The 27,263-nt window shown below is 39.6% G+C and overlaps 1 protein-coding gene across 7 annotated transcripts in view; it reads right to left on the reverse strand.

Moving 5' to 3' along the window:
* LOC117612027 (uncharacterized) overlaps positions 1 to 27,263 on the reverse strand; it is a 263,880-nt gene that overhangs the window by 46,166 nt on the left and 190,451 nt on the right. For all 7 annotated transcript variants that reach the window (XM_034340658.2, XM_034340653.2, XM_034340651.2 and 4 more), the window contains 2 exons: positions 15,152 to 15,264; positions 7,761 to 7,926 (listed from right to left, as the gene is read on the reverse strand). In XM_034340658.2, the coding sequence (XP_034196549.1) occupies positions 7,761 to 7,926; positions 15,152 to 15,264 (279 nt within the window). The remainder of the gene's footprint in view (positions 1 to 7,760; positions 7,927 to 15,151; positions 15,265 to 27,263) is intronic.

The raw sequence follows: 27,263 nt of genomic DNA on the forward strand, positions 1-27,263 counted from the left end.
GGAAAAACCTTATGCCAAGACTGGTACTATTAATAATTTCTTTTTATACTATCAGTACAACAAATCAGTACGACTTCGCAAATGAAAATTAAAAATATAAAACTGTAATACACTTTCCCAAAGTACCTTGACATCTTTTTTTTATTATCCTTTTTACAGTTTCAAAAGGGATTACGAAACTCTTATACGGATAAAACGTTTAACGAAAGGACAGGATCATTGACAAAATTCCAGAATACCTTTTAAAATGCGCTCGGAATCGCTTTCGAAGTTATCGCAAAATCCTCCACAGAGATTGTCGGCTGTTATTACGTCGGCAGAAAAGTTTGATGATGCCAGTTCGCCGAACGTTATTGCAGTTTCGTCCGATAGGAAAACGCATCTCTCTCTCTTTCGCTCTTTGCGAATTGACGAGGTAAATAAACGTATAAATATCGCCGAAACTCACGGGAAAAACCTGGTCACTGGGTCGCTCATGAATATTCGATATTAGGAATACTTTGGCGAAGGATCGATGAATTTTTCTTCGTTTTCACGCTCTCGTAATTTAACATAATTAACTACATTAAGCTGTGTTACCGTCTGTCGAAATAATGAACGAACTTATTTCCACGTGAACGACGCGAAAGCAAATAAATTATCCCAGCAATTAAATACCTTCGTAATTTGTTGCATTTAATTGAGGAATTCTCATTGATGAGGTAGATAAATGGTCACGCTGAGAATTGCAATACTATATCATTTTTAAAAGTTAAGAGACTAAATTTCGAATAAATTCAAGTACAAGAGCTTAATTTTGTTGAATTAAGGAGTTAAGACAATGCCACCTGGTGCGATTGTAAACTGCCTCAACTTATTACCATCTTCCATAAATCTCGCTTGTTAGTCTACGCAATGTTTCTTTCGGAGAATTAATCGAATTCCTTTGACAGCGTCGATTTCTCATTCACTAGTTGCACGCTAATCAGCTCAAACAAAGTAAACTACCCGTTCACAACGAAACAAACTATATCCTATTGTGTAACGTAAAGCACCTGGGGCCTGTTTTGAACAGGTCCGTACAGTAGAAAGTCCTTAGGGGCGAGTCGACCGTGGCAAAAGGGTTAAAATGCTTTGAAACGCTTCGCGTGTATCGCTGTATATTCAGCGTTGTTGTATACATATTCGCCGAAATAGGTATTCCACGCGTCCGGAAGGTAGATTTCGTAGCTGAAGATAATTGCCACATGCGTTCCCTGAAATATTACTCTGCCATTCTACAAACTTCCCGCTTTATTCTTTCCCGAATCATGTGCATCAGTTCAAAATTCCGCGTCCGAACAACGCCGTCTCTGTTCTTTCTTTTGCCAACACGTTTTCCGGGAAACGGGTTTAATTAGCGAAATGAATTCTTGATGGTACCAGCTCGCGACATCCGATTCTCTCGTAAATCGGTCACCTCGCGACGAAACTATGTTTCCTCGTTCCACCCTCGCTTTTACATCGCCGTGTAAATCGTTTTTCAACGAACGAATTTGCGCCCCCGAACAGCTACGATTTATCGCGACAGCTTTTTCCATGTCGAATCCGAAACTTACGATCGTTCTGTTTCATCGGGCGCGATAAGATTTTAATCGTGCGCGTTATGCATTATTCATCTGAAATCTAATGTAATCAATGACGCGTCATGCACGTGTCGCAAAGAGATTTATGTTGTCAGGAGGCATTTGAAAAGCAGTTCAATTCTAAAATTTACTGTTCACTACCACTGTCTTTCAATTTTAATGGAACAATTACAAATTCTGTCATTTATCTCTGCTTCAAAAAAAAAAAAAAAAAAAGAAATTTATTTGTATTCGAAATAATGGATACTGTAACTGGTTTCATGATTACAGCCCGGGACGTATATCCGAGTGTAAAGGAATAACGCATCGGTTAAACAAATATTAAATTTTTGCAATACTTCCGGGCAACAGGCAGCCGCGTAACCCGATTTTACCGGTGAAATTGTACGTGCCGTACTCATCAACGTATCCGCGTATAGTTCGATTTTCGTGACACTTCATTAATTACCGAAACATGTCGGGACCGGCTAATTTAATTAATGTCGCGCCGGGCCGCGAACGAAAATGAATTCGTTAATAGTATGTAAATTTTTTGCCCGACGCATTTTTACGACGACCACCACCACGGTGCACGTAAATATCGGGCGTAAAATCGAACGATGCGTCTAGCGTTACACGAAAAACGCTCGAATTTTCTCTGCTCAACTTTTTCGATAGCTCGACAATTGGCTGTCGTTCGTCCGACGTTATTACATTTTTCGACCAATACCGTGCTGTGGATGCATCGCGCATAAAAACTCTGCTCACCATGGAAATATTTAATTAAAAATATTCACTATACGTTACGGACACGAGAATTGTTTACCGCTATCCCATCGCTCGTTCCCGCTGTTAATCAGATTTTTTCTTCCCTTTGATATCGTGCAATTTTTAAACAATTCAATTTTTTTATTTTGGTTTTCATTTTTCCAGAATTTCATTTACGAAATTGTTTGTCCTTCAAACAATATAGAAGCAAATATTTCTGGCCGACAACAAATCCCGGAACAAACGTTGTTCATTCTCAGTCTCCTCTTAATAGATCGCCTTCGGTGCGATTTAACGTTTCGAAGATAGGCAAACGTAGTTTCAGTGACAAGAAAAACTGTATGGACCCAATAGCGTGTATATACGAGCAGCCAATAGCGAGTGTAGGTTAGTGATGCTAGAAGGTTGGTCGCGAGGGTAGCTGACTCTGGACGGGAGTACAAAAGCTTTCAGCTCCTCCTTCTCCCTATTCCTACCATTTTACGTGCACACATGTGTGCGCACACGAGACCGTACACACACGGTCGCAGCTCGCGTGTACGCGCGGGAAGCCGTCTCGAATAAACGGGAATCCGCCCTAACTTTATGCGGCTCTTATTAAATTCCAGCCGACGAGAATCGCTAAGGACGACGCGAGGCGTGCCATTATTTTGCGCCTGCACCATCGTTCAACCTAAAGATTTAATTCCGCCAAACGAACACGCTGCTTATCGTCCCCCGTGATCCGCTTTTCTCTTTCTAAGAGCCTCGTTAACCTGTCGGCTGAGAAAAAATGACTCAATTCATAATCTGATCAGAAAAGTTTCTTTGGTTCTAGAACAGCATCGAACACGTTATTTGAAATAATCATTTCGGCAAAGCCACGAAAATAGTATCGAAATGAGGGGGACCGGAAAAAGCGAAAAGGGTCAAATAGGAGAAAAAATCGCTGTCTCGGTTTCGGTATTGTAGTTGGAATAATTTCGACGTTTGCATGGATGAGGATGGTGGAGAGTCACCATCCTAGTAACCCCTTTCGTTTTGAGTTCAGGTATAACTCCTTGACTTTTCCCCCGCGTAAATTCAACAGACGATCAGCGTCTTTCAAACGTTAGGGCGAAAGTAAAGATCTGAATAATGAATCGGAACGAGAAATAGAGGGCAGGGTGCCTCGTACGTTTAGCCACTTTGGATCCTTTAAGTCTGATCCCTACGAGATGTTCGAGCCAGTTACTCGCTCGTTATCTGAACACCGGTTTACATTCCACTCGGGAAAAAGGAGAATTCAAATGGCTGCGACGTGTGGAACATATTGTTCTTTCTTTGAGCGGGGATCTGTTTCCCGTTAAATTAGCCTCTCTGCTCTGGAAAGAGCTTGGTAAAGCGAAATTTCGGCTAAACTGAGATAGTTTCATTAGCGTAGATTCTAAAGTGGTCATTAAAGCTCTTTCTTAACTATAGCAGGAAGTTTATTATTGGAACATCTGCAAACTATTATCTACAGAGAATATTTCGATATTTATTTAATTTTGTTAATATTGCACTGTTAGTTTTGTCAAATGGTGCATAACATTAGTATACACGATTTATCAGTGAACATCCGTTTGTGAAATGGTAATTAAAAAAAAGAAATTGAGAACAGCCGAGACTAGTCGCGGACGGAACGATAATTACAAAGTTAACACGATCCTGATAAACGTGTCAGAAAACGTGGCCGGCTAATTACGAAACTTGTAATGGCGCACAGGTTGTCTATTAACATGAACCAGCTCGAAAACGGCATACATGAGTAACGTTAATTACTGTGCGACACGTTCTGCGTGGAGGATGCTGCGACTTTCGAGTCACTACGCTACTCAATACGTATATCCAAAGGCAAAACTAGGTTAATAACTGACATCGATCGGCTTCTTTTTATAAAACTCTCTTTTCTCTTAGATTTAATAAATTTATGCAATGACAGAAGAAAGTTTGAATAATGTTCTTAGATAATTATTCATGATATTTATATTGTGATAGATTTATGAAAAATAAAAGATACTTTTTCTGTGATGAATATACGCTTTTATATAAACCCAGAATATGCACTAATGCATATACGTCGTTTAAATGAAATATGCAAAACGCATTTATTATGAAAAATAAACTGTAACAAACTTTTATGAAAATATTTTACATCTCTATTTTTCCCTCTATAAAAGTATGCATTTGCAAACAGATTTGTAGCCCAGTTATTACATCTGAAAAATGATCGATTGAATATTCCTACCAGTGGAATTATTTACCTTGATTTCAATGTATTCTCACGTTTTCACATCCAACACAAGTTCCACTTTGGAACTGCGAAAAAGCGCGATAATCTGTCCCGGAATTTTCATGAAACGACGATATTGCAAGACTCGCGGATCAGTTTCCAATTGTTCGCAATTTCTGCACAGTATACAGAGAAAGTGCGATACGCGGCCATTGTTGTCTCGTCCTGGAATACGATTAATTGTCGTTTAAAACTGTCGTTTACGTTCGCCCAGTTTTTCGCTCGGTTTTTCACGAGTCCGCGTATCGTTTTGCTCGTTTCAATTAACATCCGAAGGGAAAAAAAGAGAAAGAAGTTGCCAGCCAGCCAAGCCATCGCTGGAAAAAGTTTAAGACAATCGCGGTCCCGCCGCAAATTGAAACTTTCGTTCAGTGGTTTCGCGCAATTTTTGCCGCGTTCGTAAACGACCAAACAATTACCATCCGCGAAGCGAGCCGGAAAAATTGTTATTATTTTCCCCGGGGGGTTGCACCCCTTCGCTGAATGTTTTCGCGACGCCAAGGGACACAGGGAGGGTGTGCGAAGCTGTTTAGAATTTCGATCACGTCGGACGAAAGGAAATAAGCTTCATCCCCGGGGATTTTCCCGACTCGACGAGTACCCGTGTTTATTTTCGTTGCAAATCAAGAAGATCTGAATATTCTGTTAAAATTTATCGTGCCAGGGGTAGATGAATGTCCCATAAATACGTTATCTTCCGATCGTTACTTATAACGTTAAAGAACTGATGATTTAAGAGAATCTCATTTGAAGGGATCATTTTTCTGCGAAATGGTTAATAATTCATTTTGCAGACAAAATACGTCCCGAGTTTAATTGTTAATATTACTGTGAAAGCTACTTTGTAATATTACTTTCAAACGATACTTCGCAAAATGTCTCGCAACCGAGGTGATAAAATAATATTTACTTGACACGAAGACAGACGACTCATTTGGGGGTAGTTGTTTACGTCGCTAACGAGGGTGCTGTATAAGCAAGCGTGTCGACAAAGCGAAGGGACGGATTGTAATTTCCGTACGGTGGACCGAAAACGAGAGGACAGGATGGAAAAAGGGCGACGTAATCACGAACGAACATCGTAGCCAGCTGCTTTTTTCCACTTTCTTCGACGTCTACGACTAGGTTTTTACGTCGCCGACTACTCGAAAACGCTTCCATATGAAGAGAAAAACGTGAAAAGTGCAGCATCCACCACTTTCCCTTCCTTTGTAACGCGAATATACGTTCCATCTTCCTATCTCTCAGCCCTTTCGCTTTCTCTGGCTTTATTCTCCGCTATGATGGACAAAGCTATGAAAAAGCGGAGCTTTAATACGTCCAAGACTTTTCGCCGGAACGTTAAACCGGATGTATCCGACAAATATTTCAATCTACCGTCGAGATATTTCCCTTTGAGACATATCTGCGCTCCTGTCACGGTATTATTTTCATTTTATATAAAAAGTAAAGTTGCCATAATTTTTATGTAACGAAATTTCTATTAGCCGGTTGAAGTGTCTTAATGCAGACCAGTGTGCATAATGCTTTCTAGTGTAAGGTTCACATATTGAATGACAAAGGGACGACTCCTTTACACCGTTAACGAGCAGAGACATGATACTACGTCCAACTAGTTCGTGATTCGATAGCTTGTCACTGTCATTTACCAGTCGGCGTGATAATTCTGCTACTCCATCGGGTATAGTATTATCATAACTATGGTAATCACGCGTACACATACGCGCGTTGGATAACGAAGTAAAGTTATTCGTCGCGGTAAATTGTCGAAGTTCGAAAACAAGCGGTAACGAGTACCGAGAAAGGATGCTTTATACATATTCAACGTCTAATGAAATACGAAACTAGTTAAGAGTAGGCACACGAGTGAGATAGAGCCGAGAGGAGATGCATGCCGAATTGAGGATATATGCATATTCCTTTCCCCGTTCCGTAATTAGAAAGCGAGAAACGAATCGGTGTGTATTCGATGGTATACCCTGTTGGTTGAAAATTGGGTAAATCGAGAAGTAGTTGAATTAGTTTGCACTCTGTCGTAGAAATTAGTTTTGAGTGTAGACTCATTTATCCTGACTGCGGTGATTCGGGGATAATTATTCATAAGTTTTAAACGTGTTTTGGAAACGACGTACTTGTGTCTGACTTAACCATTGATATTAACTACTAGTATTTAATATCATAGCGAACCTGTGAATTACTTGTTATTAAATAGATTTTTTTGTTAACTTGAATGAATGAATTGGACAATATCTTTCGAATGCCGCACTAATTATCATTACTCAAACATGATTCACCGAAGTTATCGCAGTCACGCGACGCAGTTCTAGATTAACCCGTAAAGTACCGCTGCAACAGCAGATACACTATAATTCCGGCAAATAGCATTTCCAGTCGACGTCAGAGACTTCTGGCGTTCGACGCGTCCGCAAATATTTAAATAACACCCTCTGCCTGGCGAGTGCCGTCTTCTTCCGCGAGGGAACGGCCTCCGTCGCGCCAACTGTACGCGTTTTAATGTCACACGACGACGAACGCGGGGAAACCAATTTCGCGAGGGCTCCTCGTTCGCTCACCCTCTGGGCTTGCAGACTCCCAGGGACGCGGAAGCGTTTCGCGAAAACCGGGAATGCTGGAATGTCCCGAGTCAATACGCATTCCACTTTGCGCTCACGCCGAGGGTTGCGCGGCCCTTTGTGACAACTGGAAGAAGGCCCGTATGAAGTAAAGGGTCGCGACGACCGGGATTGATAATGCATCCTGTGTCGTCGACGAGCTCACGCCGTACCTTCCATTTATCTCGACATTGCTCGAATCGTTCTTACTCGAAGGAATATAGACTGAAACTTTTGTTACACCGTGTATCGTATTACTTGTACCGCTCAAATCCTTCTTATCCACCCTTCGAACGATTTAGAGGTGTACTTTAGAGCCACTTACTTTTCAGACGGAAAGTATTTCTATGTACTTTTGTCGATGCTGAGTATGTTTGGCTGAGGTAACTCGACTTCTTTACAGTATACGTTGAAAATGAAACGAGCGTAGCTTTTGCGTTTAATAGAAGTCGAGTGCAAATTTTTATGATGAATAGAAATAAAATACTTAGAAAGGGTACTTACTTGTAAGGGAGAAACACGTTGGTGAAGTTAATCGCGATGGACATTCGCGGGCCGGAAGTAATTAAGTATCTACAACGGATGTTTGAAGGATATTGGCCAGGATATCCGGGACTGGCTAATACGCATCCGTCGTGACAGTCAGTGTCCTCGTAAACCCAGTCACATTCTAAAAACAGACAAAAATATTATACATTAGTTTGGATAATTTTACAGGAAAGCAATCATATTTTTTATATATAAAAAAATTTTCAAATAAATATCTATGCACATACAAGAAGTTTTAATTTCTACCAATCTTCAGTCGTTTTATTAAACACAGCAATGCAGTTGCATTTTTTGGCTACTGTATTGACGCATCCTCCAACAACAGAAGCAATCTGAACGCGAATGCAAACCATGAAGGGAAACACGTCGCCAGACGTTCAATTAAAATTCGGTGAACACGACTGGAAACGTCGCGAAGTGTTCGCTGTAAATTTCGCCATGTGCCAATATCAGTTCGCGATTTAATCGCGCTGCCTCGGTACTCGCACTGCACGCGGACATTAGAGAAAAGTTATGGACTGAGGGTGGCGCAATTCGACGCCTATCGATGGTTAAAATACGCCACGATGATTGAAAAAATAGGAGATATTCGCGTGAAATATACTGGTCGAGTCTGGGAGTCTGAATCACTGAATTATAAATTGAATACGATACGATGGAGGACAATTTAATCAGGAAATTTAGTATTCTAAAAATATATTACCGTTGAGGACAGAAATTTCGGATTGCTCGTGATTAAGCTGTAAAAATTGGTCTTCCTCTGATTTATCTTTCGTACGGACGGAGTAGGAAAAAAATGAACAACGACGGTTGAGAAAAACACGAGCGAAATTCAGAGAACCGTGAGCAAATTTAAGAGTGACTCTCGAGAAATGGCCGGCGATGCAGACAGTTGGAGGAGGAAAGCAGCGTCAGAACGCTAAAATAAATATTGTTTAACGAGCATAGCGTGTAACTGGCTGCTGTATATTTGCGAACAGTCACTCAGTTGCTTCTACTTTTATTTTACGGCTGAATGCACAGCGTTAGACTCACGAATATGTACAGGAAGCAATTTTCCTCTAACATTTTTCTTGAATAGTAGGTAAAATTATCAACTATAAGTCTATTAATACAGATGCGACTAGTAAATTGTCGAAACGGCCAGCATATCAGAATTCTTGAATTAGAATATTTACAAGGTGAAACGACATTTCGCAGTAACTTTCTTTGGCGCCTCATTTTCTTCGCCTTTTTCTACTTTCGCGAAGGCATATCGTTGTTACGCTTCGTTGTTCCCTTTCTCAGCTCCATGTTTCTTGTTTAGTTTTATATATCCGGTGGATGCAATTGTCATAATGGGTGGACCCATTAGAGATGGGACGCGTCTAGCCCCAGGTCTCTCTGAATTTATATAATGCCTTCCCCGCCCTTGCAACTTCTTTTTTTTCCACGCCCTTTAGCATATTTTTTTACGCTCGAGCCCACCTTTTCGGCTCCCTGCACTGTATTCTGTTCGTCCCTTTTTCTTTCCCCCTTTTTTTTTATTTTCCACCTAATTGTTCGCGTCCGAAGCCGCTTAATTCCATTCCTTTCTTTTCCGTTGCTTTTGTCCTTTTTGGCGCGGTTCAACATGTCCTCGTAATTAAACGGGCTTCCTGCGTTTGTTCTGCTCCCTCATGCTGGAAGGCGGCTCTCGTAAAAAATCGTTGAACGTCGATGAAATTTGGACATTTTTAATATTCCGAGGGCATAAATGTATGAATGTAATTCACTTATGCTTAATTTCCATTCTAGTCAGTTTATCCGTTACACGCAGACGAGAATTCAGTATCGTGATGGATAAAAATGTTCTGAAACTGTATTTTTAACTTACTAAATTTATAGAGGTTTTTCGTTAAAAACTTCTTTGCATCATAATTAAAATTTTACAATATCCTATACTGTTGAAAAATTATATTTTTTTCAATTTTTAGACGAAACTCTTTCATTATTTTATCAAGGGGTATTCAGAAGTGACCCATAAGAGTTTCTCAAGTTTATAATATCTTTCTGCAATTAATTAAAAAAATAAATGCAAGTTTTCATGAGCGGATCTATATTAAGTGTTTGCCTGATCACTAATTATTGACTTATACTACTGCGGCACGTTGCAATTACACATTGACGTATAGGTTTCAGTACAAAGATCGATGTTTCAAAAATAGAAAATTTTCGAAAAGAAGATTACTGAACCATGAGTGGGTAAACTGTTGCGGTCAAATAAAGCCAATTTATTTCACTGACGATTGCTAGGGGTTAACGCTCTCTTGGCTGTTCACTTTATTTTCGGTCCAGCCATTTTCCGGCTTTTCCAGGGTAACCGTGTTGCAACAGCATAGCTTGCAGAACCGGGAGCCGTTTTGATTTCGCATACTTCGCAAACGTTTGTCAGGTCATCCGGAAGATACAATGTAAACTGTATATGTGCGGATACTGTGTATACTGGGTAAGGCTTTTCCTTTTTTGGGTTTTGTTGGCACGAAAATATTTTGATAGCGAATGAATCAAACGCAGAGCTTGTTTTTTAATGATTGGAAACATTCGTTATAATAATTTAACATGTAATTTAACAACTCTTTTAAAAATATTTTCATTCTTAATTTTAGGGGTTCAAAATTCAATATTAAAAGTTATTTTCATTATTTAACCTATCATGTTCAGAGCACACCTCCACACAGATTTTTTTAAGCTCTTTACATTTATTCTGAAAGTATTTTTTTCTACCCTCCTGGAGTTGTCTGCTGTGAACGAGCAAACTCGCTAGAAGAGTCTGGAAATGAAATCTGACAAATGTTGCGACATGACAACCTCTTTGAGAAGAGAGAAGAGACATTTATGCAGCAGCTTGTCGAAGAATCGCGTGTTGCGAGGGAAATATATCCTCGAGGAGCTTTGAGAAGAAGCCGCGTGAATCTGATAGCTACAGAATACCCTTGAAATGAAGTTATGGGAAGCTTAAAAAAGTAATAAACCGTACAGTTTGGTATAGTGTTTCTTCAAGCACGATTTATCCCACTTGAATATCGTTCTTCAGAACAGTTCTAGCTTGATGACCCTCATCGGATACCGCCCTTGTAAAAATTTCATCAGTTTTATTCTATTCCCCCTCCCCATTTAATTTTTAAAACTTCAATGAAAGTGGTGATACATTTTACTTCTCAACATAAAGTAATTTTTTTTTATACAGATAGTTTCATTTTTAAGAAGAACGATTTTTAAAATTAGTTTAGTGTACATGAAACATTATAGCTTCTAAAAATTTTCAAATTAATAAAATATAATCATTCCTAATTTCTAAGTTAATAAAATCAAACTGTTCTTTCGATAGAGAAGGTAAACGAAGACTTTGATAAAAAGTGCCGTGCAATCTAACGTGGGATTCAAATGTAACTTCGTCTCAACAAATCGCTAGATAAGAGGATCGCATACATAAAAGCTGGCGACTGATCTGTTTGTCAATCGATTGATGGTTCACCCCTATCCACTGCATTCCTTGCACCTTCCACTGATTCCTTTCAACAAATACACTGTCTGATCTGTCAAATGATGTCCCGGCTGAATCGGCCGGACTATCGTTGACTTATATCACTTATAATGCCCAGAACATTTTTTGTATTCTATCTGTTATCTCGACAATGCCCAAACCTTACATTATTTACTAAGAAAATACCCTTATTGTATTGGAATGTTCCACAAGGAAAGAGTTAAAGACGAATTTAGACGATAGAGAGAGAAACCAAACGATTGATCTGTTTGTCAAAGGTACGGCTACATTTCCGCCCTCGTTTTTCCTTCATTCTCGCCGAGAGTCTTTTTTCCCAGATCCGTTCCTCTTCCGCTTCCGTTTGAACCTCAATAAAAGGGAACCGGGTGTCGGCAGCGGTTGCCAAAAAATCGAACTCATCCGATGGTTGGAGTCACGTTCTGGGGAATCGTACGTCTCTCGCATATGGAAGGGCCTATCCTTTCTCCCAGGGATAATCGAGAATCGTTGTCGTCTCGTTATACATGGACGGTTTGTGTGCACCGAAAGCTTTCACCAAGACTGCTTTTACCCTAGCGGATTCATCGGTTCTATCTTTCTTATTGGTACTATACAAACCACCAGTAAAACGAGTGTTGCGTCACTCCATTATCGATGGAAGCAGTTTCTTCGTTGCAAAAGAAACCTTATGTCTTTCCCTCTGTATGAGCTTGCAGCTAGATGAAATTCGCTTTTATCCGACTTATTGTGGTTTGGTTGAAACATCGAAGAGCTGTACAGATTGCTCTTTTCATTATATTTTCAAGTGTTCTAAATTACTAGAAACTTTTTGTTTGTTCGTGTCACTACAGTGGCTTCAATATAAATCATATTTGGAACTAAATTACATTGGCTTCATTTTAAACGGTTTTGAGATGAATCGTTCATGTAGTGGCTTCTCTTTTCTATACAATTTTGCTTCGTTCATTTTTGAAACATTTTTATAGATAATTAATGATTGATGAATACTTCCAGATGAAAAAAGTATAGCCTTCATAAGCGACTATGTGCTAGCCAGATGTATTTAAATTAAGCATTATTCGAATAAATCTTTCTTCGCGTTGGAATATTTCTGTACGAACTGTATGATTTAGCTTCTATACATACGTCTTTGAAATAATTTACTCTCGCGAGGATTTACTGTGAAACGGAATTGAACGCAATTCCGCCGCAAAATGGACGCACATTCGTCAAGCCGTTTCCAGGAAACAGCGAGTCGTATAAAAAAAGTGAACTGGAACGTCGTAAAAATGTTGCATCGGTGTAACTACAAGTTGAAACACTGATAGTTTCAATACCGGATCATTTTTTCTACTCTTTTTTTCTTGCCGCGAATGTTCGTATCGTGATCCATCGATTGCATCATTTTTAGATAGAGCGGACGAAGTTCAATTTGACGCGTTTGTTAATAATCCGCCGTATCGATCGAACTCTCTCGCTGTCGGCGTAAGGCTCAATTTCGGTCTCCATAAATTATTCATTGTTCACGTAGCGAGGCGCGACGTGCGTGTAAGTAATATATATGCCGAACACAATACGGAGAGATAATTGGCACGCTATCGGTGCCATAGATCCTTCGATTAAAAACGTAAATCAACCCTTTCGACTTTCCTGAAATCTGACACTCACTGGTCAACCTTGCCGTCAATGATAATTATGCTCGCCTGAATAATTATAATTATAACATGTTATGCTAGATACATCAATCTCCACTGCAGTATTGCTTTTTACAAAATAAAATCGAGTATGAGTCTTATAATTTCCAGAGTGTATAAAATTATCTTGATTCCCGATGCACAAAATGTACGTTAATGTGCTCTATACATATATGTATATTGGAAACATTATCTAATTAAAATCATTTACATAGAAACTTGTTTCTGAAATGTAGAGGTACTTCTTAATTTGGAATATGTACCTTCACTTGAAATGTTGATATTCATTCGATATTGCCGAGGATTAAATGATTAATTAAACTTGACAAAAAAACTGTATTACCTTCGTTCTTGGAAAATTTATTCGTCTCTGGTATTTTAAATTAAATTTTTTTTACTATAACTGATGATTGGAATACTTCGATTTATCAAAAAAATTCCAATAACCACTGAGATTTTTATCCACAAAGCTGAAATATATATATATATATATATATATATATATATATATATTGGACCGCTTTTTACAAAGAAATATATTTGACAATATTTTCTACTTTCAAGCATGCCAGAGACGATGAATAAAGCAAACAGGATAAACGAAACACCCTATAATTGAATCTTAAACATAAATTTACCAAACATAAATCCGATCTTACTTATAATTATCTCCTTAAACAATCAAAACCAACTATTAATCCGCTACCTAAATCCTCGACAGTTTCGCCCTTCTCACTTACAGAAGTTCACCCACTCCGTTTACCATTTTCAACTCGCCAATGCCCCTAGTCGTTCGAGCGATCATTACCATCTGATAATTTGCTCGATGGTTCACCGGTGCAATTGCGAATGAATTGCCAGCAGCAAACGTTAGAACCGTTAACCTCCATACTGGCTGTTACACTAGCGTAACTGAATTTTCAACCGAGACACAGAGACAGTCTCACGGGCATCGAATATCGCAATACCACTTTTCAAACTGGCGATTCGCGGCTGATTCCATGGGATTGGTGCGGTCCAGGTTCGTGTCGTTAACGTTTCGCCTTCTCCCTTTGACCATCGAAATTCTCCAGCACCCTAGACTATCCTTATTCGGTTAAGCCCCGAACTGTCCTGCACTTAAGCTCGCATAATTTTCGTTTTAACTAGGCAGAAATTTCGCCTCCGTTCTGTTTGCGCAAGGAAATTTCTGCGTCCAGCAGCAACCCCTATCACCCCCATCCACTCGGCTCAAACCTTCTGTTCCTCTTCCAGCATCTACACCCGGTTTCCCGACCGTTCTGGAATTAACGTCGAGTGCAAACGTTCCCTGAGCACGAGGGTCCTCGAAACCCGAGCCTTTCTCACATTTTCTCACCGGATTTCACTCGGCAAAAGAATGCCCTTATCCCGACGGCTCTGTTGGGGAAACTCTTCCCTTTTTCCTCGTTTCTTTTCGCGTCGCCAGACTTGAATCTTGTGGACGATCAACGAGATGTTTCCCTGAACGGATTTCAGAGGTAGACGGTGACGATATTTGTAGAAAAAGCGAGGGAAAGTACTTTCGAAATATGGTTAACTCTTGGACCATGATTAATTAATGCAGGAATGATACAAATTTAATTTTAGACTGATTATCAAAATAAGGAAGATTTCAGATTCGCGAACCTCTTTCACGTTTATAAGTCAGTTACACGAGATTGCTTTTTTAATTTCGATCTATCGTATCAATGTACATGGATCGTGGAACAAGATAGGGAATTGATATCGCGTATCATTGATCGCGTGTATCGGTCTATTACGAACGAAAATGTACTCGTTAATGATACGATCGCATAATATCCTGCAGCGAGATAAAGTTATCAGTAACGAAGCCACCAACCCGTTGGATCAATGTTTGATCTGCTAGCTGGGACAGTTTCGTGTACTCGTTCAATTCTGCCCCCGTTCGATACTGGATTCGAAGAGATGAGTTTACGTAACGATGTAATACCGTGTTGTTCCATATTTTGGGCGCGTTTCATTTGATATATAATTTTGAAGAGAATTTTGAAGTTATTTTAACGTTATTTCGTTTCAAAATTAGAAATAGAATGGAATATAATGAAGGAATAAATTAAAATCTTAATAATTGTTAAATCGAAATACAATATAAGAAAAGTACTCACCAGTGTTATTTACAGGATCTCCACCTTTTACAGGCCAGCCAACGGATAAGCTTGCTTTGGAGGAGAAGCTGAAATACGCCAGAAACTGAGACCTCCTGGTGTTTTCGTTTATCCTGAAACAGAAAAAAAGAATTATGTTAGTATTAGATGTTATATTACTTATGAAAGGTATCGAGTGAAAAACTTTATGTATTACATGTAACCATTTTTACTGCGGCATTCAACGTGTTAAATTTTATAAAATAATAAAAAGGATATAAGATATTAGTGATGGTAGATTCCGCAAGTCAATATTGACAATACCGGAACATGATGCATTGCTTTGGTGCTCTTATGTCTCGAGACCCGATACACTGATGACCTCAAGGATTTAGCACTGGAAGCTGATTATCCGAGGGCATGAAACACGCTATAGCATGTATTCCCAGGGAGGTGAAAATGGTTTGGCGGTCGTTGGAAATGCTACTGACAATTATTGGATTCAACACTACTAATTCCTCAAATTACATGACGCGTTAATGATGACACCTGAGCTTTCATATCTGATGTTAATTCTTGGGTTACCTGATACGATAATGAACGTAGAATCTACAATTGATTGATTTCTAGATAATAATATCAGCAATTTCATTATGAAATGCCAAAGTTATAAATATTGATCATTTTAAATTCATTTGGATTGATATGAATTTCCTGAACAGCCACCTTTAATTACATAACTGAATAAAAATCTAAGGTGAAAAGGAACTAGAAACTAAATTTTCTTATCTTCTCTAAAAAATTTCTAGTTGCTATTCTACCATAATTACAACCGTTTGTAAGCCGAGTTACGCACGAACTCGCTAGAAACTGGAAGATAACTGGTGGACAAGCAATATGTAGACGTAGACGAAGAAGTTATCCCTGGGGCGAAGACGATTCGGACCTGGGCACACAGCGAAGACAAGAAGCGTATCCCAGGATTCCGTAGACACGGGGCAAGCACATCGAGGACGATGTTTCTAATTGAATTATTTAGTTAGGTCAGGTTAGCTCCAGTCGGGTTAGCGTCAGCCGGTGCCAGAGGTTACTCAAGGCACTCGTAACTCCTAATTCTATTTACTTACAATAAATCTCCTTCATTCGGTCCTATCTCAACCTCGCGATTTGATTAGCTGCCAATCCGCCTGCAGCTTCGTTTGTCGGTTGTGACGCGTTCAGAAACTTCCGGTGCTTCTTGAAGCTGAACCGAATCGACTCAGTCTTACTCTTGATTTATAGAATGCATCCCGATCAAGGGATACAAATCCCGAACAATATGTCGTTGCAGAAATTCTACGAAAGCAAAGAATGTCTCGGTGATTTACGAGCGACTCTTCGAAACTCGTTCTACCTTGTAGCACTCTAAACTTTCCTCTCGTTTCACCCTTGCAGGCCTTAAAACTTTACGTTGATTCGGTTCTAAATCAGGAAAGCCCGAGTTATTTACAGGCAAACCGGTTCGGCCAGCTTTCGAAAGAGAGAATCGATCGACACCTGTACGAGAAAATCCATCGAAACTGTCGTAACAATGAGATGCGGAAGACCCTCCCTCTTGTTAACATCAAAACAGCTGACAAAGGGGGTGGACTCGCCTCTTAACTTCACCGAGCTAGACGGTGAATAACCTTCTTCTCGATGTGAATGGGAGGGTAAAACCACCAAAGGTGGGAAACGATTTTTGTCCTTCCAATTCTATCGCTTTGTTATTCTTTTCTGTAAGCGAAACGTCAGACTAATGGAAGATGAAAGGGATCCTTGATATTACAGACGGAAGTGGAAATTCGCTTTATCGAAACACTCGACGAATTAAACAATTTTTCCGGTACTGAGTGAAACTCTGATTTCCATTATAATCTTCGTGCATTGTTCAAAAAATACAGTCATATAATATTTTACTCAGATATTTTTATTAAAAGACAATAGATTTCACGTATATATAGTATTTTTTGAAAAACGACGATTAATAAATTGCACGACACTGCAGGATAAATCACAAAAATGGTGAATAACGCGATTGGACCGAACTATAGTTCATTTTGATTTTAGATGAAATGATAAAAGAAAAAGGCTACGTGCTGTATTTTTATGAAGATGTTTTTTTAAATAGAATTCTATATCAATTCTATATTAATTCTTTCGAATATTTACAGTTTCTCAAAAACAAAGCCAACGATGGTGATTTACAGATTCTCGTCAGCGAGCCGGTTCCATCGTGCTATCTCGAAAGGAAATTAAGAACAGCCCGACTCAGGGGGGAAAAGGTTTTCAGGGCTTCGTTACTGTAACGAACTTCTTTCCACAAACGTATCCGATTCGAATACCGATCACGTTTCTGGGTCCCCGAAAATCAGCTTCTCGCGAAACATACTCTTTCACTCTTCACGCGAAAGCTTCCCTTCGATCTTTTCCTACGTACACGATTAAAGGAACCGCCATCCTGATTCCCGTCACGTTTTTCGAACGGCAGCATTAACAATCGAACCTGGCTACTTTCAAGTATTTTTTTAACGGGATGGAGAATAATAAATTTTCCGTGATTTCCTTCTCGTCAGAGATGAATACAGATGGAAGAAAAAGAAAGAAGAATGACCGTAACGCGAAGAAGAATCGAGCAAACGAACTCGTGAATCACTTACTTCGCCGCAAAGAAAATCAACCTCTCGCCCTTTCCACCCTTCCAATTCAAACTTGCAATCTCTCCTTTCCCTTGAACCCTATATAAAAGGGTAGTTATTCGCTCTCACAATATTTCCCTTTTCTTCCTTCGTTTCTGCTACAGTGAATTGGCTTTAAGGTGCAAGGTTTCTTCTGGAACGCGTTCATTGGCGTAACTAGGTAAGGACCAGGGGTAAGCACCCCTAAAATACCGTCTGGATTTTCGCCCTACCAAAAATTATTTGTCTATTTTCTAAATTCTATTACTATCCCTTCGTGTTTAATTTAAATTTCATAAATCTGGATCGTTATCGACCTGATCGATATCGTTCAAAGGTTAAGTAACACTGAACATTCAACACTTTTAGTGAAACTAGATCTGATCTACCTGGAAGAAAAATTCTACTTACGCAAATGAGCGCTTGGTTCGTTTGCGAGTGACGAAAACGAAAAAAAGAAACGACGTGGCTCGATTCAAGCCGGCTTTCCATGCAAATCGTCTACGAAGATACAAGTAAGAAGGGAAATGGCTAGGAAAGCTCGGCTGTTTGCGGTAAAGAACGTTATCTCGACCATATTCGAATCTCTTAATTGCGTTATTTGCATGGAGACGAGGCCCGACTGTAGACAGGGGGGATAGCGAGGGTGCGAAAACAACTAGAGAGTTTTTCTTGCGAAATTTCGCGCGGATTAAACGGACTGGGTCCGAGGGAAAAAAGATTGAAGAGCAACCACGTTAAGCTGTAAGCCCCGCTTCTCGACGCTTCTTTTCCACCGGAAGCATGCATTATTTATGCGACGGATTTAGAGTGCGCGTACTTTATAAATTTCGAACGAGATTCGCTGTTAATGTGGAACACCCGAACGACTTTAGCCAAAGAATATTTCATTAGTTGTCTATTTTGAAAGATTTTCGTCGGATTACGATTTAACGAAGAAATCGGTCGAGCTGACGGATTTAGTTGGATCGATTTTAGGATAATGTGAAAATCACGTGAGGATTTCTATAAATGTGTTATTAGGAGATGATACCAGATTTAATTCACTGCTTAAAAATAAAAAATAAATTTCTTACCAAAAAGAAAAACATTTATCTAACGATGTGTGCAATCCGGTCCCCTAGAAAGACAAGATTTCCCGCGTCAAGGTTCCAACAAATCTCCAAACGCTCGACCAGAAACAAGAATATCGGCTCAGACGTGCATAAAAGAGGCGCTCGAGGGTGAAATCTGTTTCCTTTCGGAATACACCATTTTCAGGGATTACAAAATACTTCGACAGTCGGTTTGCTGTGGGGAAAAAGTAAAAGCCTGTGATCGAAAGGTAGTTCGGATGTAAAGGAAGAAGCATACGAGAAATTTCACGTCTCGTTCCACGAACGAAGTCAGACCTCGAAGAAGCTCTGTCAATTTTCTACCTATTCCGAGTGTTTCGTCCTTCGCTATCGAGTCGTGAACCCATATTTCCTCGACCAATACTTAAGCAAACAAATCTCTACCGAGACATTATACTGCCAGTGGATGCAACATGCTTCTTGAAATTGCATTCTTATTGACATTTGGCGACGCACATGCTATTCGAAAAATGATATCTATAATTCTTTACAAAATTCGGTAAATTTTTCGGAACTGATCATTGATAACTTACAGTACTTAACTCGTTAATCCTCAAAGGGTACACGAAATACGAAGGTGCAAGGGAAAAGAAAAAGAAGAGTTTTTTCCGAAGAGTTTTTTCCCACGATGTCACTCGATTTTGATCGATCGAAGTGCCTCGCATCGTTTTTCCCTTGCCCTGATGGAAAATACGTTTCTGTTGACCCAGATATCCACCCAAGGAAAGAACAAAACAGGGACCATGTGAACGCACGTTGAGAAAAAAATTTGGAGGCGTGACCCTTTACAACATCAATCAACAGAAATAATTATCAAGAGAAATTCGGCTTGGGACAAATAACAATTTTACATTGAACCTTCCCTGATTGTTTAATTTTACTTTTATGATATACATTTGAATTCAGAAATCGTATTAAGCTCTCTAAAGATGTTTCGTCTATAATGGCAAGCGTACGAAAAGGGGAATGTTGAATTTCAGAAAAGCGTAATTACCGAAGGTGGAAACAGTGGTGTTCGCTGAATGTTTCATCGAGAACCGTGACCTCGACGTCGGCTTTTCAACTCATTCCATTGCTGGTCGTTGTTTATTGTTCGATAGGAATCGAGTCGGTAAGTGGGCCATCCTCGACAACGAAGGCGCGCAACCCGTTGACAGGGTGTCGATAACCCTCGAACCGAAGGAAATGGAAAGGTGAGGGTGGCTGGGCAAATGTGGGTGGAAGGCAGGGCTTGCAGCAATCGAACTCGTAGAATACCGATAATATCTACCTTTTGCCGTGATCGTTTCAAGGTGGAGAAGAGGGTTGAATTTCCAAGCATCCCTCGATCTTCCCTGTCATAAACAGTTCACGTACAGCGAACCATCTCGTCGTTTCGATTCTCAAAACCGTCACGCTAGAGTCGATATTAAAACTCTGACCAAGTACAGGGTTCTCCTTGAATTTCGAGAAACCAGGGATTTTAATCGGCAGAATTTCAACCCCTACCACCAAGATTCCCCGTGATCTCGGCTCCTATTCCGAACGGTGGAACAAGTTTTTCCGACTTCCGAGGGAATTCATTAAGGGAGCACGTCGTGCACAACGTGCTACTACGATGGGGTTATATTACTTCGTCGATAGTATGGTTTTACCGGAAGTTTATAGAGTGAGCTGCTCGTTGGAGGAGGGTGGTAACTGTCGACGGTGAATGAGGATGAATAACACTTAAAAGTATCGATGTTTATACAAAGACGTAGCTACTGGTAGATGTTGTTGAAGTTGTGAAGTGAAATTGTTTTCGGGTAGAAAGTTTCAAGATAACGGGTGTTGTAAGCGAGAAGAAATTTGTAAAAACATAAGATGTTTCACGAAACTCATTAGAGATTCAAATTTTATCTTCACAAATTTGAAGTTTTTCCAATTTTCTGAATTATGTTTATCAGAAGCTTAATTAATTCTTCTAAGAATTAAAAATTACGAACAATCAGAAATGGTACCAGCGCAAAAAAGAAGTTGTAACAGATATTTCCCATTTTAGCATCGTTAAGGTATCGAACGCCTAGGTGTTCTAGCTTCATTTGCTGGCGAACGCTTCAACTTCGAGGTGTTTCCAATTTACGCCCTGCTTCCTGGAAGTTTGATGAAGTTTCGGCTTACCGATTCAAGCCCCATAACTACCGGACCATATGGTTACATGTCGAATCAATTTAGACCGATCACATATTTGACGCAATTTGCGGGAGTACCTTCGACGATCGATACGATTAATCACCGTTGCGAATGATAATGGGCCACGCGCGATATGGGATTTTGGCAACTGCCGCTATTATGTTCTTTCAATAATACGGGACCCGGCAAACCGATACAAACGATTCCCCTTTATTTCGATTCGCCGGACCATCCGTTTCCTGCTTAAATAGAGCGTATTGAATTCTTTGAACCATTGAATTTCGTAATCAGACCAACTAATAATCAGCTACGTCATTATGGTTTTAGATTTACAATGATAGAACGCGTATATATTGGTCTGTTATAAACGATTCCTATCAGTAAGTTCTGATTCAATTGAATTCGAAAAATAATAGCGAAACAATTAAAATTATTCCACAAAATGCTAAGTATCTTTCCATCCTTAAAGACTAACACTTCTTCGTAACATCAACATCAAAATACCAATTGAAAGCGTTAAGATACAATTTACTTCCTCATTTAACGATCTTTAAATAATTCACTTCATTCCAGTACCAACAAATGTACTTAATTGTAAACTCAGATCAAAGATTCCTTCAATATAGCTTTTCTCTAATTAACTCGGCGGCAAAAGCGTTCATAATAACGTCTTCAACGACAATTTGAACAACTGCCAAAGTACAGTTTACGTAGAATTTATGATCGCCCGTTTCGCGATTAATGTTTCGCGGACAGGGGGAAATGGAGCCGGCATTAAAATGCATTCACCAATTCTGAACGTTTCCGTACACGAAGCCGGAACGGAAAATCCGGGAAATTAAGTAGCCTACCGCCAACATTTCGTGTTCTTCCTTTCAAGAACGGCTTTTGGTACTGTCGGTTCGAGCGAAATTACCTCACCGTTCGTCGTAAACAGGGATACTTGAGAGGGATGCCGGATTATAATCCCAAAAGAGGACTGATTTACTCGCGTAAGCGCTGGCCAAAGTTAAATGTGATTTCCCGTTGCACAGGGGAATACGAATTGCATAAGAGTTTACGTGTTTTTTTACATGCGCGCTGCAAGTGCAACACTGCCAGACCAGTGGTAACGGCGTTGTAACGCTCGAACCACGGTGTTTATATTAAAAGGAACACGAGCTGGTCGTACGAAAGTAATTTCGTCGCTGCAACGGAGTAACAAGCAACATTTCGCACGTTTCCAACGACGGTTCTGTTGAGTACCACCAGCAAATATGTATCTTGTCTCTTTGACGTTTAAACAACTATCAAAATACCGTGCGACTGGATCCACGAAATAAAAAGTGAAGAGCATTTGAAAGTTTTGAAAGCATCATTAGAATTGCACTACTAGAGATTGAGCCAGTTTGGGAATTTATCACCTACATTTTTTTTTTTTTGAATTAACTACATTTTAACTAGATATCATTTAAAATTATAATTTCTGAATAAGTAAAGTGTTCATGAATTTTTAAACACTATTAGAGTTGGACTCTCGATAAGATGCCAGTGACTAATTTACCATTGCTGTTTCGTGGTTCAATGTGCTCAATATTTTGAAAAAAAAAAGAAGCTCGAATATTCCCGAGAGTTGTTGGAAAGTCGACAGGTAATATTGTGCCGTTTTCGCGAGCGCCCAGGGCAATCTTGAAATAATAGACGATGTCCCGGATCTCCCTTCGTCGTTCCATCGTTCTTGGAAATCGCTCGCGACACCCTACGAGCGAACTGTCATGACGATCCGTTCCGATTACACAGGGGAAATGGGACTCTCACGACCCTTATCAGACGTCGATAAGCTCATCAGAATATTTCAACGCGGTAAGAGCGTTCGCCAGCATCTAGTCAACTTTTTTCAAGCTGAAAAGTACGCCCAAGGGATATGACTGAAATGAGCTTGTAAATTATCTGTCGTTTCTCTTCAATCAGATACGATCACATACCTTTATTCTATGACATATTCTTAATTAAGCACGTTTATCGTTGTTATACAATCGACTAATTAATAATAAAAGAAGAAAGCAAATTTTAAATCTAAAAATTTAAATTTTAAAATAAACCCGTTGTATTCTTGATAATTTGATAATTTGATCTTAAGAAGAAATTGACAGAATTTCTAATCAAGTGCTAATAGAAAATCTGTGAAATATAAATGATAGTCGACTGTGAATTCGCCATTAAGGTACTTAATCGATCTTCCATTACAGAGCAAACGTATTTTTACCTTCTTGCTTAATTGATCTGAATAGGGTCGTTAGAGTTTTACAGTCGACGGATGTTCTCGATTTCACCAGACAATCTCTAATGTTGGATGTTATCCGAAAACACTGTCTGTCTGATATAACCGGTAATGGTGATTCGCAAAAGATATCCATCTCGCGATTTCGTCGTTGGGTCACGTAGACGCGGTCTAAAACTGGTATGGCTTTCATTTACTGCAAGCTGAGACAGCAACGGTCATCCTTTATTCCTGAGGCCGCGAACAGATTTAGAAACGACGAAACGTGAACTGGAATAACTTGATCTGTCGTGGATTTTTACTCGTTCCTTCGTGACATCGTTAAGAATACTAATCGATCAAAAATAAAATCCTCTGTTTCAACTTTTGCACATTTTCAGTGCATCTTAACATTTTTGACGTTCGTTATCACGTTGTGACTTTGATACATGCAAATCTCAAATTCTAAACTTCGTGCTTTATATTATTAATATAATAATAAAGCTATTTTAAATTTTAAATTACAGAAATCATAGAAAGTGTCATTCAGAAATTTGTTAACTTGTTCGCATTAAAATTTTACCGTTACTGGCAACGCTAAAGTCGATTCGTCCAAAAAACATGCCAACGGTCGGAAGTTAAAGCTGTTCGAAAAAATTACGACAATTGGAGTCGTTACTGAGGGAGCTCTACGTGATTGGCGTGACAACAGTCAAGCATTTATGGTCACCAAACGACTCGTTCGCACCATTTCGATCGCTCGCCAAACGGAAGTCGTTAGTTTACAATCTACTAACTTGTTATTCCCTCCTCTATTTCCACCGTTCAAAAACTACGTCCAGAATAAAATATACCATCGTTATACTCGACGTTTGAAGTGCAGACACAATTATCCCGAAACTTCTAAAAGAAGATCTTCGTTCATGAACATCCGAATTGCTGTTTTCGTGTTACCGATATCCCAAATGGAGGACGTCGTGATTCTATGCAAAAGGGAGCAGTGGTGCAACCTGTTTTCCAAATGCGAAAACTTTGCTCAAAGATAATCGTGGTTTTAAAATGACCGAGCAAACAGAGAAAGTGGAGGCTTCGTACAAACGTGGGTTTTAAACGTTTAGAAGGTACTCGGAAGTGGTGTAATCCGGGTGATCAGCGGGCCAAAATGTTATCCAGAGTATATCCAGTATCCTCGTCTTATGGGAATAGCTCGGTTTCTCTCTCTGGAGGATGGAAAATGGATTTCCGGTGGTTTCGAAACGCCCAAGTCGCTGGAAAGCTCCTGGCTAGCCCGCTAACAAGAACAACGACGCTCTACAATGACGTCGATTAATGCTTGGGACCAGTGGCCGTTCCTCGTGTTGTCCTTAGCCACCGCTTAATTGGATGTCTCACCTTCAGATTCACTGTTCCCAACAAATTTTGCTGCTTCCTCTATAAACACTGGCGACCCTTTAACGCCATCGTTTGTTTATCCTTTAGGATGTAATTAATCGCATAGCGAAATTATTTTACTAATGTCTTATAATTTGAATTATTTATACTAGTCCCTAGTTTAAATGTAAATTTAGTTCAATTGATCAAATTGTAATGACAGTAAAAATATAGGTAAGGAGTGTTATCTAAGTCGACTTAAAGTGATGTATCTTCTGAATTCGTAGCTACGATTGTAAGAGTTTATGAACCTCTTGAAAGCCACTTGAACGATGGCCGCACACCTGTGTCAAGCATCCTCCAGGATCTCCCGACCCGTGCAACCTTCGTGCACGACCCTTGAACCCGCCTCGTTTACGTTTTGCCCGACTTTACACGGACTGCCACTACTTTCTACCAACCGTGGCGTTGAAGAAATTAAAAGATTCGAGTTTACTAGAATTTAGCACATAAAACGAAGTATCGCATAGGAGTGAAGAAAAGTTTTTAATGAATCAGAAACTAATTAGCACTTTAATACTTCGATATATGTTCATCCCTAACGAAATTGAAGGAAAAAATCAAACTATCAGTGTTTCGTGTCTTTGTCTGGAAAGCCATCGATCGGTATCGGCGTCGATTCAGACGCCCAGATGCGTCGCGGGGAACGCACGATCCATTAACGACGGCAATTTAGCTGGTGCGGTGGTTAGTCGTCGGCGTAAGCAACGACCGGGTCCGTTTCGGACGAGGAAATTTGCGGGTTCGCTTATTTGTTCGCGACATTCGCTACGTATCACTGTACGGAATCGTGGTATGTACACACGTGACGTTATATCGGCATCGTGTTTATTAGTTCGTCCGGTATCGAAACACATCGACAGGCAGCCCAGCTCGAGACCAAATATCTGCCGAGCAAACTCTAATCGGAGTTGTCATGAATACCGCGTCGGTTGCTGATGAAGTTTACCGGCCCCCTCATTAATTCGGCTGCCGATCGTCGCCATGAAAACGCGTTCCATACATCCGTACACGCTAGCCTTGTCCTTACGGATCGTTACGCTGCTCTGATTATCTAACCAACTACAAATTAACCAGCCCCCGGAAAGATGTAGACACCGGATCGTGTTCACGGCCAAAGGAATCGCGCGATTAACTTTGGACGTTATGTTAGTTGTGCAGAGAATTAATGATTCTTCCTGGATATAACTGAAAATTCTGAAATAAATTTCATTCTTATTTTATAATAATTATAGTGAACCATCTTTGTTAATTTTTGCTAATATCAAATAGCGGCTATGGCTTATATACCACTAAAATAAAAATAAAATAAATATAATTTAAAATTAGAGCGATCGACTGTGCTAAAAGTACCCGCAGTTAAAAGATTAAAGAGAAGAATCATACTAACAAAATCATCAAAATCTATTCTAATTTAAAAAATATGAACGACAAAACATTGTACATCAGAGAATACATTCAGACTTGTCAAACATGTCTCGAAAATGAAATCTTCCTCATAAGTACTCGAACGTAGCTGGAAATCCTCAACACCCAAACTCGTGCAACCTCCTTTGAGTTGATCCATCTTTCATCCCCAGACAAACTCCACCGAACGAATCCACCGAAACAACGGGGAATCTCTTGATTAACTTTCGAGAGGGTAAACAAAACCAGACTAAGGAAAACAAAGATTTCCTTGAATCCGATCTGAAACTGAATTCGTATGATCGCGAACGAAAGGACGAGGTTAGAGATTGAATATATTTAAATTCGGCACGAAAGTGTTGAAGGAAAATTAGTTTTGGATAAAAGGGATGGAAGAAGATCGGTGATGCATGAATAAAATAGTTTTTTGATGTACTTAGTTCACAGCTGAAATGATTGGAGGTATGCAAAAGTTTTCGACAATTTAGTTTTGGTATGAAGTAACTCTGAAATTCCGTAACTTATATGGTCGGCATTTTGTTAAGTAGATATATAGTATATTACGATTTACAGGACCTCACAGAAAAGTTAAAAAATTTACAGATTGGTAAATTGTTTTAAGCCTGTTTCGATGAAGTATTAATCAGTTCGCTAAAACCTTTATTCACGAAAGCTCTTACGTTTTCTATCGTGCGCTCTATCTCTCTTTATTTCGCCGCTTTAATTTGTGTTTTGTTAACTTCGATGAAGTATTAATCAGTTCGCTAAAACCTTTATTCACGAAAGCTCTTACGTTTTCTATCGTGCGCTCTATCTCTCTTTATTTCGCCGCTTTAATTTGTGTTTTGTTAACTTCATTGACGTTCGTCCAGGAAATTCCAACTTTGTCCTGGTCATTGTCGCTCACAGTTTCGACCCACCTCGCAATTTCTACTCCCCACACGTTCACGGACCACCGATCCTTGAAATTTCCCCGAGTTTCTGAATACACAAGCCTCGCGATCGAATGTTTTAACACTTCACCGAGCGTACGAGTCGCAGCCAGTCACGATCGTTAGCTACGCTCTGCCACTTTGTACCCCTTATCTCCGGCA

The sequence above is a fragment of the Osmia lignaria genome, chromosome 15, assembly GCF_051020975.1.
Source record: "Osmia lignaria lignaria isolate PbOS001 chromosome 15, iyOsmLign1, whole genome shotgun sequence".
NCBI classification, from domain to species: Eukaryota; Metazoa; Arthropoda; class Insecta; order Hymenoptera; family Megachilidae; genus Osmia; species Osmia lignaria.